Source organism: Orbicella faveolata, unplaced genomic scaffold (assembly GCF_042242905.1).
Source record: "Orbicella faveolata isolate gen_17 unplaced genomic scaffold, um_ofav_v1 contig_1, whole genome shotgun sequence".
NCBI lineage: Eukaryota > Metazoa > Cnidaria > Anthozoa > Scleractinia > Merulinidae > Orbicella > Orbicella faveolata.
Window position 1 is genome coordinate 25,503,146 of NW_028301536.1, and position 18,819 is coordinate 25,521,964.

The 18,819-nt window shown below is 39.2% G+C and overlaps 2 protein-coding genes across 2 annotated transcripts; both read left to right on the forward strand.

The window, feature by feature from the left end:
- Positions 1 to 520: 520 nt before the first annotated feature.
- LOC110043610 (large ribosomal subunit protein uL1-like) lies at positions 521 to 4,471 on the forward strand. The gene is made up of 4 exons (XM_020749089.2): positions 521 to 581; positions 1,730 to 2,031; positions 2,991 to 3,163; positions 4,245 to 4,471. Exons 1-4 carry the CDS (start codon positions 577 to 579, stop codon positions 4,413 to 4,415), a joined length of 651 nt encoding a protein of 216 aa, XP_020604748.1. The 5' UTR covers positions 521 to 576; the 3' UTR covers positions 4,416 to 4,471.
- Positions 4,472 to 13,436: 8,965 nt separating this feature from the next.
- On the forward strand, positions 13,437 to 16,761 carry LOC110043767 (histamine H2 receptor-like). Its single transcript, XM_020749271.2, has one exon. The coding sequence runs from the start codon at positions 14,116 to 14,118 to the stop codon at positions 15,256 to 15,258; it is 1,143 nt and encodes a 380-aa protein (XP_020604930.1). The 5' UTR covers positions 13,437 to 14,115; the 3' UTR covers positions 15,259 to 16,761.
- Positions 16,762 to 18,819: the final 2,058 nt, after the last annotated feature.

Below are 18,819 nucleotides of genomic sequence, written 5' to 3' on the forward strand. Positions count from 1 at the left end.
GCTCAGGTCCCTACCGAAAGCCCCCGGCTTGAAGCCATTTCACCGATTTTGTTGAATGCCTGTCCCCTTCAAAGTGTTAAGTAACGGTGGTCAAACACTGTCTTGAGTCTTGAGTGTTTGATATATCTTCGCAATCGGAACTACACCTAAAGAGAAAATGGAGAAATAAAATCGTAAAAATCTATGCTAATTAAGATCAGAAATCCAAACACCGTCACGGTCAAGTATGTACTCCGAACTCTTTCGAAGCTGCGGCAAAGCGCACGGCTTCACAGCGTGAAAGATGAAGGGTCATAACGCCCTCCTCAAAAATATAATAAAGCCCATAACAACTAATTTTGCAAACGTGGTACGCATAGCCTGCAGAACAGGCGTTTTTCACAGCGGCGATACAAGAGAGTGACAAGAGAGGAGAGAGGAAAATTCCTACCGTTTGCCACCAGTTGTCACCAGGTCTACGCGCTTGTGAGGGATCGTATGGAACAGTGGGAAATGTACAGGCGCCCGCGACCTTACAGCAGCTTTCCCCCTACAATTCTCTCTCTCTCTCTCCCTCTGCTCGCGAAGTGAAGCAAAATGAGGTTTGTGATCGTGCAATCTCGCGTTTTCTTACTGCTTTTTTGCCATCCACCGATAAGACGTAATAAAATGAAGTGATTCGGTGGTGGTGATTACAAAATATGAAAAATTTAGTCACACCTCTCGCTCAAAACTCAAATGAAAACAATTTTCGACAGCGGGATCAGCGAACACGTACGAGTCAGTTATTACAAATCCATCTTCTCTCGTAATAGTAAAAAATATTGAACCTAGTTGTATACTACCAAGATGGCCAGGGTCTTAATCCTGCAGCGATACGACGGGTTGTGTCCAGTCTATTTCTGTTCTTTCTTCATCTAGAAAACGTTTTCATTTGATATGAAGTTGGAATACATGTAGCCTTCGCTTTTCCATTTTCCTTCGGTCAAACAAATCCTTAAATACCATTACCATTTAAACTAGGAGTGTTAGATCGCTTTATTTCAGTATTTGTTTATATGTTGATGTTCTTAAATCCTCCGTAATTTCTGTGATTTCAAGTGAGAATGAGGTGCACTTGTGTGTAGAAAATCTAATGTCAAATTGCCAAACTGAAATCGAATAAATGTAAAGGTAGCTACCGTAATGATTTGATTTCGCGCCCGGAGCGCTTATTTACTTTTGTCACCTCAAGGGAGGACGCTTATTTGAGACAGGCACTTATTCGGGACAGGGCCCTTATTTCTTTTTTGAGGAACAACCAAATATTCAAAACAAAACTTGAAGAAGAGATCATTCAATTAAAGGAATTATGCACTCACACGGACATAACAGTTGAGAAACTCAGATGAACAACACTGTATTTGTAATGCCGCATTGCGTATGGGAGCAGTTAAGGAAGATGAACCTCCATTGATACATGCTCTGATGGTGCAGTAACATTTTAATATTAGAATAGGGGCACTTATTGGAATAGGGGTGCTTATTAATAAAAACACATTTGAAGGGGGCACTTATTCGAAAGGGGGCGCTTATATTTGGAAGGAGGGCACTAAATTGAATCATTACAGTATCTCCCTTCTAGTTCCAGGATTCATCTTAGTTGTGAGTTGTGTACATTTGGCACATGAGTCACCCTGATTATCTTTGAGAATACATATTGAGAATAATCCAATTATCTTTTCTTATGTATTCTCTATTGCCTCATCAGTAAGCTCCACCGTGATACCCTTTTTGAATGCTGTAGTGCTGTCCTGCAAGGAGCCAAGGACAAGAAAAGAAAGTTTGTGGAGACCATTGAGCTCCAAATCAGCTTGAAAAATTACGATCCTCAGAAGGATAAGCGTTTCAGTGGTACTGTGAAGCTGAAGAACATTCCTCGTCCCAAGCTCAAGGTCTGTATTCTTGGTGATGCCTCACACTGTGATGAGGCTAAGGCAAATGACATCCCTTGCATGGATGCTGAAGCTCTGAAAAAGCTGAACAAGAACAAGAAACTTGTGAAAAAGCTTGGTGAGTCTTATCAAGTTATTCTTCAAAGGGTTACTTGTACACCGTTCTGTGTTTTTGTCAGATGTCTTCAGTGGTGGTTTTATTTGCATTTGTGCTTATGTTGTATTGTGTGATATTTTTTGGTTGAATTGCAGGTTAGTTTAAATATTCATGTTCTGCGGAAGACACTAGTTCCAAAATATTTCAGATAGTGATAAATGATTTTCATTACATGTACAGTGTTATTGGGAAAGCCACATTCATTTGTTTGCAAAACCAAGCTCCAATTTATAGAAAAATGTAGAAACCCCATTAATTTCTGTTTATTTTTTTCCCCCTGGTAACCAATAGAGCACTTTGATGCTGCCATGCAATATCAGCAATTTTTCATATTTTTCATTGTAGAAATACAATAAAACCACCTTCATACTTTTGTAGATCATGTAACATATCAAATTTAGTAAATATGTGAAGTTTCAAAAGAATCTGTTGCAAATGCATGGAAATATAAAAGGCCAAACTTGCCAATATTTAAAAAGAAATGTATGTCAGAGGGCAAGCGCTTGCCCCCTGGCATACATTTCTTTGTAGAAATTGGCAAGCTTGGGTTCTCATATTTCTTTGCATTTGCAACAGAATCTTATGAAACTTAGCGTACACTGTATTTATTAAATTTTGCATGAAAAATATCGGAAAAGCATAAAGTGGTCCATAATATGGCCCACAGATAGGACCTGTGAAAAGGTCTTTTAGGTGCTGACATGCCACTGCACTCAATGTTCTTGCCTGTGTTCCTACATGTTTATGCCAGAATTATTAAAGGCAAGTTCAGCCATATGCCTGAAGAGAAAAAAAACAACAACAACAACTTACATTCAACATTCATTTCCTTTTTCACCAAGTTCTACAAGTCTATTGCAAACAATTTGTTCAATTGTCACTGATATGATGGGTGAATATATGTACATGTTACCTTTCAGCCAAGAAGTATGATGCTTTCCTGGCCTCTGAGAGTCTTATCCGGCAGATTCCCCGTATCCTGGGTCCTGGTCTAAACAAGGCTGGCAAGTTTCCCACCGCATTGACACACAATGACAACATGGTGCAGAAAATCGAGGAAGTGCGCTCCACAATCAAGTTTCAAATGAAGAAGGTAGGATGCTCACCAGAAATAAGGCACAGTGCTCATTGCAACTAAATTAGAAAAAAAAAATGTTTCATTAGCAAGTTGCAACTGGAAGGATTAGTTTGTTTTGCCCTGGGGAGACATGTTGCTCTCTCTCCGTCTTTCCCGTTTCTTTTATTTACAATGTATATATATACAGAAGTCAAAATTCAAGAACCAATCATCTGTGAAATGAGTTAGTTCTTCATTGCTTTGAGAGACATACAAAAATGAACTTTATAAAACTGACTTGTTCATGTGTCTCTTCATGTGCCACTCAGAAAAATGAAATGCATATCATCACTTTTTTACTTACTTCTTATGGTAATGTAGAAAAATGGGACATCACAGATATTAGCAGGGACTCTTATATCAGTTCTTTGGAGAAATTCAGAGTTAGGTCAATAGAAAGGTTGTCATTTGAGCACTGGTAAGGCCTTATATTCTGGAAGACCAGATCAGGAAGCATCCTTCTGGTCGGACCTGCACCCAGGGTCTTAAATCTATGGGCAGACCGTGTGGTCGACAAATACTAAGTGCAGTGTGCATTGTTTTCAAGTCATTAAATACAGTGCAGGTGGAATTATAGTACAGTTGGGCAATGTGGGCTAAAGAGGAAATTCATGTGTACAGTAGAGAGAACATTCCAAGTTGTATATCCATTTTGTATCACTAAGAGAGTCGGGACAGTCCAATATGATTGTCTTACAAATTTGATGTACAGTTAAAACCATACGAAAGGGAACAAGGATTTTTTAACAAAAATGTGTACATGAAAGTAACTAAATACATGTCTTAATGGAGCAGTGTCCATTTACAACTCTTAATGGAAGGGTGTTTGAAAGTGTTTTGTAAAAGCAACACTTCCATGCAACATTCCGACCCATATATTTCAGGTACATGTGGTTCGTACCTCGTCTTGCACAAACTTTCGGTTTTGTTTTCTGCCTTCTTGGGTACATTTGTGGAAAAAGACCCAGTATGCAGGCTGACAAAATGCTGCAGCAACCATTTGTGATGGCCATGATATTTGATATAACAGGTTCGTGCTCTCATTGTTGAATTTCAGGTTCTCTGTCTTGCTGTGGCCATTGGCCATGTTGAAATGAGCGAGGATGAACTTGTGGCAAATGTCTATCTTGCCGTCAATTTCCTGGTCTCCCTTTTGAAGAAGAACTGGCAGAACGTGCGAGCGCTCTATATCAAGAGCACAATGGGAAAACCTCAGCGTCTGTATTAGAGTTTTGCTTTGTGCAGTAAATAAAAGTGCAGTGAAATGCACATTTGTGACCCATACATGACGGTCTCATCTTTGAAGTTATACATGTATTTACATGCTGTTTCTAAAGAAACAATTTTTTTAAAATCTGTTTATGTATTTCATTTTTATTTATTTATTTATTCTTTAGTAAGTATGAGTTGATAAAGGTAAACTGGCTGCTGTAACAAGTTTGAAAGGCTTCTTAGTGTTTGCTCCAATGGACGCTAAGTGTCTGGTGTTCTAGTAAAGAAAGTGAGGGAAAAAACGGCAACAAAAACCGTTAGTAATGAACTACCGGTAAAAGCCGTTGTTACATCATACTACATACTGTCAGAAAATTAATACAAGGCAAAAATATACTAAAACAGTATTATGATAATAAACTCAAGTTGAGGTATCTAGCCAGTGGAACATGTGTGACCCTGTGCCTCACTAGGGGTCTGTAGGGGACCATTTCTTCCCGGACACCTTCTAGAAAGCTTTACTACAGACTAAGAGTACATGTTCTTACTGACTTCAAAAGGTTTTGAAAGCGCCACGAAAATTGCGTGTTGCTATGACCGTTATAGTTTGTCAATTTTGCGGCGCGGTCACCCCCCCCCCCCCCCCCCCGCTCGTTCCTCTCATTCAACCTGCCCTCTCTTTCCACCCCCAAGAAAAGCGTGAGCACTGTGAACTGAAAGTTGTTCTAACTTTGTTCTATTTTTGTTTTTATTTTGTCCGCGCATGACTAAAATGAAAACTCCTACACTAAGATCCGCAATGACTATTACGACAGAAAAGAGAAACTTGATACTTAGGTTCGCTCGCAACACCCAGTATCTGAGCTCTGACTACAGTCCAACCGCTCCCCCAATAATATTAAAGACAAAGAATATGTTTATGTACAATTCCACAACACCCTTACTGAGACAACGAAAGGTGCTTTTGCACATAGGTCGCAATACCCCATACTGAAAAAAAAATTGTTTATACATAGATCAGCAATACCAAAACTGATAAAACAAAACAAAGAACAGAAGCTGTGCATACATAAGTCTACAGCACAGCACACTAGGAAAGGTGCTTTTATACATAGGTCGCAATACTCCATAATGAAAAAAAAAACAAAAAAAAACTGGCTATTTGTACATAAGTCAGCAATGCCAAAACTGATTACACACAAAAACGAAGCTGTGCACACATGGGTCCACAGTACGCAGACTGACAAAAAATTGCTAGAAGTCCGCAAGATCTGAACTGACCTGTTTACACAAGTCCGCAACATCCCGGCGATAAACAAAGAAAGCTGTTTATACAAAGGTCTGCAGTATCCTTGCATCCTGAACGCTTGTAAGATTTTTCGAGCTTTTTCTTGCTTATTCTCGTGAGCGTCTTCAAGTTTGAATTAACGTGTAAAACTGAATTAGCTCGGAATCAGATGTAGTTGTGGGTGAACATAAAAACATAATTAGTACTCAGCGAAAACTGATTAAACCGAGGATTCCTGCTGTTTCTTTTACTTTTGATGCAGAAATCACATTGGCAAGGACGGTATGATACCCAGTGCGTTAATCGATACTGATGGTGTTGACTTGCGGTTTGTATTTGCGAAACCTATATGGAATGTAAAGGAAGTGCTCGAGAAGTCATATCTGGTAGCGGATGCGCTTCGGCTTCAGTTTTTTAACTGAATGCGTTCACGTTCCCAGTAACCACTATACTCATAGTTAATAGAGGGGAATGGTTATGAAACTCGACAAAGTTCTTTGTTGTATGTTTTTGTTCTCTTTTTCGGCCTTGACCGTTCACAAAACACAACAGTTGTTTACCGCTGACCGAGGAACTAACCAATAGAAATGTTTTGATTACGTAACTTATGCATAGTGTATGAACCCAAAACAAAGGATTGTGCACGGTCGTGGACCTTCCGCTATGCTATACTGATAACCAGACTAATAGAGATCCGTCGAATATAAAGTAGCTTTTATTCAAATTCAGTTGCACCTCAGCTTAAGTTACATTCAGTCACTCTTAGGCAGAACTGAATTAACGTTGTAGAGGAGTATCCTTTGTTAAGTTTTCAGTGCCGATGAAAGGAAAACTGATTGGTATAAAGTTGGGAAGGAAATCTCGGTCGTCAGAGCAGGTTCAACTCTATATCATTGTAGCCAATAATATTAGCAAGTCGTGACTCGAATAATTTTTAAGGCTTTAAAAGTAGACGCGTGGGCAAATAGCAAAAGATCAATTGAATGACCTTGGCGTCTTTGCACCAATCATTTACAAAAATCACTTGCTGTGTCTCCAGTCTAAGCCATTCTACATTTCCTCCAAAACCCAAGTAAATGTGCGAGTAGGCGTAGTATCCAAATGCATTTTGCTAAAAATAAATATCCTTAGCGGTTCAGTGGTCGTTATATTAGACAGATAATTGTTACTGATAAGAGCTTGAGGTAAAAATAAAACCCACTAAGGAATAAAATTAATTGACCATTGCTCAATCAATTTTGACATATATAAACAATAGCCTCCATCTGGTTCGAAAATACGCTCGGATATTTGTCCGCAGACATTGTCAAGATCTGTGGCGAGAAGCGAACACTTTAAAGAGCTTAGCTTGAGGAAAACTATCAGCTTTGAGCAACAGATAATGTCCAAGGACAAATATCCGAATGTTTTTCGCATTTTGCTCCAAATGGCAGCTACGGTGTTCATTTTGCAACACGCGCAGTTTTGAAAATTGGGGAATATCACTCGAATTTTCCCCAGTTATAGCTGGAGCCGTGTTTAGTTACGTGAGCGTTTAGACCAATCACGCGCGAGCGAAAATATTTGATGGATTATAATTATATATCCATATCATTGCGGTGTTTCCTCCTCCTGTGATTGTCTATTTTCGGAACTGTTTTATTGTAAAAATGTCAGCATTTTAGAGGTTTCAATTACCCAAACTGCGCTTTTAGATATCAGTGAAACTGGTGTAGTAACCAGCTGGTTGTATTTCCTGCGTTGCGAAATTCAGTCCCGTAGCCTCTTTTGTTCACTCAGTGTAGTTGAAACCTACATCACAAACAAGCGACGAATTCTCAAACGCAAAACGTAAACACCAACAACAGCAGTTGAATAAAATCTTGTTACCCTTTTATTTCGGAGTGCTTTGCCTTTGCACCAAACAGCAGGGCTGTACATGTAGCCAGCATGAGGCAAACCGAAGCACTTGCCTAGGTAATTTTTTTTCGTCAGTTCTGTCGTTTCTGTTTTGAAGAGGAAAAGTAAAACACTGCTAAATACCTCGGAGGAGAATTTAACAATGGACATTGCCTCAGTCATAGTGTTTGTTTCTGGCTACGGCCCAAGGCCTGAACAGGACTTTGTCAAACAAAAGCCGACTAGAGTTCTTTCGTTGTAGATCTCGGAAAGACAGTTGGCGGAGCACGTTCCGCTGAGGTGGAATGATACTTGACTAAGATTTTTCTAGTTTGTTCCGGGCTAGCTTCTAGTAAAGTTTATAGGAAAAAGGAAAAGAAGAATGCATGGTGGGATGACACATTTTGAAGCAGGACTTCCACTGCAGCAGGAATTAGTTCACTCGTGTGTGAATTTAAGCGCACGGTGTTTATAGCTTTATATTATAAAAAAAAAAAAAAAAACTGTTTGTCTTCGTCGGCGAGTAGTAAAGCAATTAGTGTTTTAGTTCAAGGTAAATTGACCACCGTAACGAGTTTGTGAAGGGACCATTTCACTAAATAAAGTTCTATACTCTTGAAAAAGTTAAAATTTTTGGTCTAAATGAAATGTTTCCTCCATCAAGGTATGATTTTCTTGCTCTGAGAACTGCAATTTGATTAATCGCAAGCATTTCTGTATGACCAATATTACATAAAAATCGCGGTGAATCAGTCCAGCTTTATTTATAACAGTTGTAAGTTGCCATTAAGAGCAAAACAGCAAAATAGACAATCACAGTTTAGTTTAGTTGAAGGGAACTGACTCGAATGAATCTAATCAAAGCACAGCAATTTCATTTGTATGAAGGATTGATCTCTACTGCGAAGTAACAAAAAACGGAGGTTGGGCTGAAGTTTTCCTTTTCCTTTCCAAAAATTAATTTAGCCGTTCTTACATGTAACATCCTTGTTTTTTAGCTTGAACTTCTCCGTGTAAACTGCTATTTTTACTCTTTCTATACCTTTTTTAAAGGTGCTTATTACGTGACAGACTGTCAGTTGGCTATTTAACAGTTAAAAGACGTTTTCCATAAAGCTGAATTAACAAAAATGGAAACATAGATTACAGACATCAAACAAAGAGGCAATACTGATTTCTGAGTTAGAAGAGATGCGAAACGGTTTTTTTTTTTGCTAGTATTTATGTTTTTAATATTATATTACGTAAGGGCAAAACACTTGCAAACAAGGATTCGTTTGTTATTCCTTTGAAAAAAATCCCTTGGTATTCATTATTAATGCATTTTAACCTTGATACAACGCAATCGGAATCAGATTTATAAACATACAGGTACTTGACGCCATGCGAGCGACATAGTGTCTCGTAACAAACCACAACTGAAGATAAGACAAAGAAACGCAGTCCCTTTGTGAGGCCGTTCAATTCCTTTCTAACTGCATACATGTATGTAAATAACATGTTTGTGCATGTAAATTTAATGTTTGTTATTAAATAGAATCTTCCGTCTGGGAGCTCGGATATCAGTCAAATTCATATATCTGTTGGGGGAACGCAAAATGCTCTCGATTCTGAAAACCGGCGCCTTGGAAACAAGCAGGTCGTCGCTGGTTCACCTATTTGATGAAGTTTATGTGCAAGTTTCTCTCTTATAATTAGTTTTATGTACGCCAGGATAATTTGGTTCATTATTAAGATTATAGTCCTCATAGCGTCGGGATAATTTGTTGATTATTTCTTGAATACCATTTACTGACTTGAGTCGGCTTTAAAGTCTTTAAGTCCGCGCTTCGACTCTTTTCTCTTACTGGTTGATACTGTATAATTGTAAGTTATAATCCTTGCAGCCTGCAACGAATAAAAGACTGAAAACAGGTATATTTCTGTTGTTGTTTTAGCAAGACTCCTCGTAACTCACGAACCTATTTCCCATCTCATCTCAGTCGTTTCGGCTCTCTACCGAACTTAGCTAACGGAAATTGAAAGTTGCTCGTGGTAACCTTTTTTGTTCTGAGCAATCAAGTGTAATTTCACAAGTTCAATGAAATTTATCATGCAGATAACGACGGTTTGATTATTTGCAGCGAGTCTTTGTTCCATGCATTTCCACCAATTTGGGAAAGTGTCTTTGAGTCCCGTTCTAAATAGAACTTGTTCCTCTTTTGTAATCCAAAAGGAACATTGTTTCGTTTATGTTCAACAAAGCCTTGTATAGGATTACACTTTATGCCGGATTCGGAACTGTCGGAAGCACAGATGTACATGCTTTTAGTGACTTTTAATTTGAACTTACTAACGAATGGAAGTAACTTGAATAGATTGAGTAAGTATGTGCTTCCTGGTGCTAAAGAGCGAATACAAATTAATCACAATTTTATTTTACATCAGGTTTAGTGAGAAAAAAACCCCAGCCTTTTTCGTGGTTTATAGGGACACTCAAATGACAGTTTTTGACTGATTAAGTAGGAAAAGAACTTAAAACATACAGATTTCATGTACAAAGCAAGGTTTGCTAGAAACTCGGTGCCAGCCCAAAAACTTGGCCGTTACTTGTATGCCCAGGTGTAATGTTTTACCAACGGCGGTTGACGCGTATAAAACAACAACAACAACAAAAAAAAGACTGCTCGTAAACTTCGTTTTTGGCTTCATGAGAAGCCATCTTCTGCCTTCATAACTTAAGAAGCCCATTTATTTACCGCTTTTCACTAATCAGACCAAAAATATCGCTATTTCAAGTTTGTTTACTTCTAACGGGTTGTGGTTTATTAAAAGAGTGAGTATTTGCAAGACCCAAGAGGTTTTATAAAGTACTTTCACAGTAGATCTTCTTTTTGCTGTAACGATTTTCGAAGTAGCCAGTTGAACGACTTGGATTTTATCCTGAGTAATTTTTTGTACAGTGAAATTATGGCACGAGCGTAGATGATCAGTTCTCCTTTGCAAGGAAAATTGTGATTTGCGGATAATTCTTGCTAATGATAGCAGTTGTACCGTTTCTGGCTTTCTGATATGTTCATACGGCACCTTATGTTGTCAGTCCATAATATGTTTGTCCTTGCGAAAAGCCTTTTTAAGAAGTTACTTTCGCTATGACGCCAAATTTCAGAGATTACCTAAGAAAAATCAGTTTCCTTTCTAAAACAAAACTAGTCATGGCATGGATAAGAAATGAAGAAGCAAAGATAAGTAAAACCTATTAACAGAAAAAAGGAAAACAAAGATATCGACTTCAGCAGTCAAACCATACATAATCTCATGTGCGTGACACTGCCGCGTTGTACGCCCGCATAACTTCTCGCATCCCTTTTTTCTCGGCTTTAATTATACATTAGGCAGTTAGTTTTCAGTTACCCTTTTTTGGCTTTCTAAAGTTTCGGGTTTACTTTAGTAAGCTGGTAACCTGGGAGCGCACCAGGTCATTGTCCAGGCAAGCGCCTTACTTCATTTCGTTTCTTGTTCATCGAACTTCTCAATCCCTCAGTGAGGCAATTACGCCATGTTATCAAGAAACATGACAGAACTTGAGAGTTACATCAGCTTATATCTAGGGTGACCGATTTTGCTGTTCTATTTGCGGGGAAAACACTGAATTGTAAGCCATCAAGTTGTTGTTCAGAGGCAAAAGTAGTTCTCCTGACAAATAGCGAGCAAGATAAATATGCAAATGAAGCTAAAGGGCTAGCTTAAAGATTGTTATTGAACTGTGATTTCAGACGTACAAAAAGAACTTTGAAAGCCATCAGACAAAATTCATTTGAGGAATCTCACCGGGGTGCAAGAAAGGGCCGACAATATTAAAGATGGAGAGAGGGTTAGATGAAAGCAGCCGCTAAAAGTTAACAATCAATCTTTTTCTATCCGCAGATTTCATCTTTGTGAAACTGTAACTAATCGAAAAATACATACATGTTGTCAAGTAAGATGTCACAATTTGTTAGCCCATTGTGTTTACTTTCTTTTTTCAGTTTGACGGGGCTAAGGCTTTTTTTAATTGCATGGTTTCCGCAGGACCTTATGATTTCTCGTATCCTAGAGATAAAAAACGTGTAGTGCCTTCTAGCAAATTTCCTAATTACTATCTTTCTTGAGGATTCTGTCATGGAATAAGACATCTAAATCACAACGAGTTTTTGTCTCAGCCTCGTGATTTTGTTTTCCTCTGAAGACAACCCAATCCGAAAACTTCGCAATCCCTGAAAAGGATTCTGATATTTTTAGCCTGAGAATAAATTCTGGAAGTTTTTATTTTCGAACCAGTTTAACTTGCAACCGAATCAACGCATAAATGAATGGCTGTAGGTATATAAGAACACCTTTACTGCAGTCTGTTTTTAAGATCGTCCACTAGTATTACTGCATTCAGACAAAATAAAGAGAGATCTTATATAAATCTCGTATTTAATATTGCGGTCCCCGTATGATGTGTTTATAGATTAGTTTCTTTAGGAAAGAAGCCATATGAGGACCAGGCCAGCAAGATCGCGATAACATCTTAGCCAAATGTAACAGAAATATTCATTGATTTTCATTATGGTGACCGAAGGTTCATTGTCACGTGTAAATGAAAACGCCGGCTCTTGAGCTCCCAAACGCAGCGCCAAGCGGTGTGGAGTCATGGATTTATAATTAAAACCGCAAGCCATGCCTTAAAGGTTTGCTTCAAGACTTTAAGAACAAGACCTCGGATTAACATGGGACAGGATGAAACTCGGTGTAGACCAAGTCAACACCGAATTACGAACATGAAAGTAAATTGGATATCCTTGTTAGCCCCCGGTTACGGTAGGCGGAAGAGCTAACGATACTGTTTCCTTCGACTTCACTTTAATGAAAGATAGAAAAGCAATAAAGATCTGTTACTAAGATAGGACACACTGGGCAATGCTGTGATAAAACTTTTAGCTAAAATTAGAAAAGTGCAATAGAGTGGAGCTCAACTCAATCTGAATCCGCGGGGTGCATTTTGATCAGCAAAAGCGAGGGTGTAGCGTTGTAATTGGACCTCGGGGTTTGTCAAAGTCAGAGTCGTCGTCTCGGCTACCAGAAATTGGACCTAGAGTTCGTGCCACCCCCAAAACAATTTTTTCTTTTCTGGGGACGTGAAATGATCAGAAACGTGTCTGTTGGGGAATGGACGTGTTCAATTAATATCAATTGCCGTCAGCTATGTCAGTGAATAAATTACAGATCACGGAGATAAACACGTACAGCAGCTGGAAAATCTCTGCTGATCATAGTTATGAAATCCACATGATTTTGTTTATTCTAATCCTGTTTTGCCGCTTGGCGCACTGAGATTGCTAAATATTTTATTTTTCAAATTGTTCAATTGCCCTCCCCTTGTGCTAGCGGTGGAGAACTCAGGAAATGTCATTCCGTTTACTTTTTGGTTGATACATCTTTCTCCCCGTGTATTAAGAATTTTTCTGAATAATGCCAATTGAACTGATCTTTCATTAACCACAACAGAGAGACCTTCGGCAAGAACCGAGAGTTGACATTTATTTACCGGCGACTGAAGCTGTGTATTTTTTTTTTTTTTTTTTTTAAGGGATATAATGCAATTATATTCAAACAATTACAGAAACGTAATAATAAAAACTCTTCATGTTGAAGGAAAGGGTCTTTCAAAGAAAGATAAAGGAAAAGAAGAAATAACATTCAAGAGAAATTGTAAAGATTAGTTCAAGTGGCAATATTGCCCAGATATTTAGCAAAACACAGATAAGCCTTCAACGAGATGAAATTCAATTTTAAATTGAACTGATTTGATTACACTACCGTCATAAATTTCTCATGCATGCATAATTCAATCTGTCTACACTCCCCAAGCCAGTGAATCTATTCACGTAAGCTTTCTGAAAGCTACGCTTATACCTGTTGGATTACAGCAAGACCTCTTGCTTCCTGGAGAGCTTTTTCAACGCTTTTTGCCCATTTCAAAGCGTTCGGAAACTCGAATCTGTTTATGAAGGGTTTTGTGCTTCAAGCGTTTAAATAGAAGAATTAATCTTTTATTGAGCCGTTCGCCAGATATTCAACACGGAAACGCGAGGGAAATAACCCAAAGAGATGACGTTGGAGAAAATCGAATCAAGCCCGCAGATTGGCTGATGTCAAGAGAAAATAGTGCCTTAAAATCTCATTGGTTTTTGCTTTAAGTGCCTGTCAGTTGTAAAAAGGCAGTTGTGCTTTCCAGGGGAAAGATATTACTGGCGATAATACGGACCTGAGGGAAGCTATCCGATTCTCAATTGTTCTGATAGTCGACGCCAGGTGGACGGCTAAATAAACATCGCGGTTGGTGAGCGTTTGCGCTTAAAAACCGCGATTTTAAAACCCCACCTTCATTACAAAATCATCGTTGTTGCTGTTGGTACGTGGTAAGGCTATGAAATATTAAGAGGCTCTTATTTTCAGTCAATTTAGTTGGTCTGAGGGAAGCCAAAAGCGAGAAAAGTCACGGCACTTCACGAGGGTAACTTTTGCTTAGCTCTAGCTGGCAGTTATGGATAAAATGTCTACAGCTAATCAAAACACATCGCACATAGACAAGGCAAACGGCAGTTTAAATGCGACGTCGAGCAGTACCACTACATCTATCTTTGCGGAGCTATTTCCCATGTTCGGTGTTTTGATCTGCGTTGTAGGCGCGCTCGGAAACCTTTCCGTCCTCTTCGCCTTCTTCACGCACCGTCGACTGAGAACAAAGCTCAACTGCTTCCTGGTCAGCCTGGCGTTCTCAGATCTCTTGCTGACCGGAATAACTACGCCTCTGGAACTGGAGTCTAAAATTCGATCGGGATTCACCCACGGCATCGTCGTTTGCGAACTCATGTACACCATTCACTTTGTCGCGTTGTCCTCCTCTTCGTTCAACTTGCTCGGGGTCAGCGTCTACCGCTATCTCACTATCGCCTTCCCGTTTTCCATGAAGCTCGTGGAGCCAGTTCGAGTCCTGACGGCAATAGCAGCGCTGTGGGTATATTCAGTGATCAGCGCGTTACTGCCATTGATGGGCTGGCGAAGCTTTCCCACTAAAGTCACATACAAACTCTGCTTGTTTTCCTTGGAACCAGAATACGCTCTCTTCATCCTTAGTGTCAACTGGCTCTGCCCGGCTGTTCTAGTTCTCGTCCTTTATGGGTTGATCTTCCGCATCGCCAGAATTCATGCGATCAAGATAGCTAAACAGCAAGTGCTGGAGGAGCGTGAAAGAATTCGCAGTCCCCTTTTTAAGGGAGCAAAAACTTTAGGAAAGATAGCGGCCGTGTATCTCATATGCTGGTTTCCTTACGTTATCGAGGCCATCCTCACAATATCACGCGCCCCGGTCGTCGTTCCCAGGGAAGTACACTACTTTTTTGTTTTGCTCTACTACGCAAGCTCGGCCATTAATCCGTTTCTTTATGCCGGACTTTGCACGGATTTCCGAGAGGTTTACAGTAAATGCGCAAGCAAAGGTTGTAGCAAACTTTCCGTGCTATTCCAACGCCTCGCTTCTTTGCCTCGTCGTGTTGTGTCATCGCTGTTCTCAGACGTTAGTGAAGGAAATTCTCATCGCAACACAGGTCGACGTAGGCGAGGTCGCACGAGGACACGGTCTGGAAGTTCGTCTTTTCAGCAACCAACTGTTGCTACTCTCGTTTAATTTACTGCTAAGTCTTGCAAGTAAAGGACTAACAGTCGAGCTTGAGGCATAAGAATCCCATGAGCTGGCCAGGCTAGTCTATGGCTATGAACATCCTACCTCTGGCACATCTCATTAGAGATATTGTTACCGAAAAAGGGAGAAGTTAGACGACAACTTTAAGTTCAGACTGCGACGCCGCCGTTGACTTCGTAACCAGTAGAGATTCTAATGCGTAGTCAGTTATAACTGGACTTGAAGACAAACAATACGTAACTTGTAGCTCGACTTCTAGGGTTTTGATATGAGAACTTTCTACAATTGTAGAATGCTTTGATTGCACAAACGTTTAATTAACGAGCTTACGATTCCACTGAATTTTCAATGACGATTGAGCATGCATACATATTCAGGTTGAAGCTTGATTTACGAGCAAAAATGTTCGCGTCAGCGTTAGAACGCGTGTGGAGAGACGCGAAATTTACATATAGCAGATGAAGGGAAAGCAAGTGTCAATAAGTCTCGTTTGTATATGTTGTAGTTAGAAAGTAACGGCAACATGCAAACATGCAATAAAAACTAGTTGGTCAAAGAAGTTTTGTAGATAACGAAAAACGTAACATAAAGCTTTTCTAAACGTTTTCCTGTTATGGCGCAATCTTGAGAAAATTTTAAAAACATATTTATCATCAACTGTATTCATGTCAGGATAATTGGAGCCATCTATTTACACCCACCTTCTGCCATATGGCACGCAAACTTTATCCTTGCCTGACTTTTTCGTGGAAGCGTGTAGGTGTAATATTCAATTAACGTAAAGACACGAGTTTTGCCGAATCAGTTTACATATTCAACTGTCATGCGTGAAATAAATAGATTATCTCAGTTGTAGGTAGATCTGATCTGGACAAGATACTTTCAAAGATATTCTACATGCTGAATCAATAAACAACATAACAAGTTAAGAAAGTTAGGTCGTTGGCGTTCAGCTTCTCCGAATTTCGAGATTTTAATTTACTGCGAGGTGAACAAAAAGTAAATAGAATTTGCTGCAATTAGGACTTTTATCTTCTTTCGTGAGCGTGCGAGTGTACTATGGCAAGGAGGTTTCATCCTCGACCTTTGAACACTTGTGTTTCACGTGCAATCGCTAACAAAACAACAAAAACAGGAACACGAGTGAAAAAAAAAAAAAATCGGAAATAGTAAATCAATGGGGAATTCAGCTTGTCTAAAGCACATCGTTGCCGGCTAATTGTCACAACGATGAGTTTCGTGGAGTTTTACTGCTTGTAAGTTGAAACGTTTAATTTCTTCTCCCACGTTCACGATCTACAAAAGGCGAAATTAAAAAATAAATAAATAAAAATGAAAATTTTAATTGCAAATGAAAGCCATTGCACTCTTTTTGTTTTACTTTATTTCGTTTGCTCTTGGTCAGGTGAGAAAACAGCAACCAGCGCAAAAGCACATAACTTTATTTATTCAAGCAGGTTTCCACTAAAGAGCTCCCCCAAAGAATAATTGAACCGAATGAAAAACAAAATTAAAACTCGTCACTTGGTGACAGAGATTTATCTCACAAAATCAAGCCGTTCATTTAGTCTTTGATAAATAATTTTCTGACGGAAAGGGAAACAAGGGTATCGCTGTCTGGCGAATAACATTCTTAATGAAAATTTGAGTGTTTCATTTAACCACAGTGGGGAACATAAGCTAGTTTTCCTCCTGGTTTCCGCTTTAGCGAGGGAGATAAAATGCTTTTATCAGAACTGAAAGCTTTGAGAGGTTAACGTATTTGCTCGGCTAAAATAGCTAAGGAACAAATTCATTTAAAAAAGTAGTTTATGTTTGAACAGAGGGAGCTACAAAGTGACAGGAGGAAACAATAAGTGAAACCTACTTGAAAACATGACTCGGTAAACATTCGCTGGGTGTCTTAGCTAGCAGACAACACGAAACCGACATATGATATGCCCACCGCTCCATGATGACTTAAACTGTTGAGATAGCCATCTCTGAAATGACAGCTAAAACACGAAATGAAATAAGAGAAATGCAAAAAACAGACTCAATCGTACGATAAGCTTACGATAACATACGATGCCCACTCAAACACAAATGGTTCGGGGTCGACGAAATTAAGTGGAAATAATTTTATAAATCGGTAACTTTAATTTGTTTGTATTAATTAAAGAGTTTGTAACTTAGTGACAAAATTTTACCGCTACCTTTCGACATGAAGAATATAACGTGTCTTTCCTGCTAACTAAAAAACTGAGCTCTTGTTTAATCCTGCGTGGAGCACTTCGACAGGTTTTAGCCATTTACTCGTTTTCTCTTCCTGTTTGCCTGAAGTACCTGTGTTTACAATTCCCTTTCAATTTTGGACCCTCGTTTTGTGACTACCACCCTAGATCTTACGCTAAGCATTCTAGAAAGTACTTCACAACGAGATGTATTTTAAAACTGAGAAAACACATTAACAGATCACCTCTTTCTAAGCACGATGAAAGCTGAGGACGTTTGAACCACTCGATCATTGCTTTGACAAAGTAAACTCTCCACCTCTTCCACCCACCGAGAAAACAACATCAAAAATTGTTTCATGCACTGTCTGGATTAATGAAATGAATTTCCTTGTTTGATAGAATATGTATGCGTCTGCAACTAATCCGTTTATAGCAAGCCTTGAATTTATTCATAGCTTATGGTGAGCTTGCCGGGAAAAATGCAAACTCAGTGACAGGGCCACCCACGCTTGAAACAACTGAGAAACAAACACCTGAAACAATCACATGGAATCTGCAATTAACCTTGACACTTTGTCGAAATGACTAGTCTAACCCTGCCTCCAGACGTCCACTATTTTGTTTCATGTCACTTTTTCCGCGTGAAAGAAAACAATAAGCAAAACTGACATTAGAAACAAGAAAGTGGATTTGACACCGTAAAAACAGCAGAGGTAGAGATTCACACGCTTTGACAAGTTTTGAGAGGCGAACTGATTGAAATTCGTAGTCAAACGATGAAGCATTCAAAAGGCCTTCCATATTTCCCGATTTTCGCGCTGAATAGACTTCGCGCTGAGCTCAAATCATGAAAGTCGTCCTTGTCGGAAAAAGGTCCGTAGCGTTCCAGAGTGTTCCGACGACGCCCAAAAGTAAAGCTCGCTCTGCAAAATAATGGAATTTTATAGTTTATAGTGTAGTGCGCTGTTTTGTGACCATTCATGCTCAGTAATAATGGTTTATGAAACTTTATGCTCAGTGCATCTTCATAGCCATAATTCGGCCTAAAAAAATTGGAAGCCACAGACCTTCAAAGCTCCTTTAGCCAGGTTCTCTAAGGCCCCAGCCACACTAATGCACTTTCAAAAGTTTCCGTTTTCATCTAGAAGAAAACGAGGCAAAATGTTTTTAGCCACACTAGCGTCTTTTTTCCTCTGTCCACAATAAAATGATCGAAAACGATAATCACAATTGAGACCTGGGATTGCGCATGTGAGAACACTCTCGTTCCCAGAGCTTTGAAGTTATCATACTAGGTATGCGTTTTTCTTAATTCGAAGGCTCTTTTGTC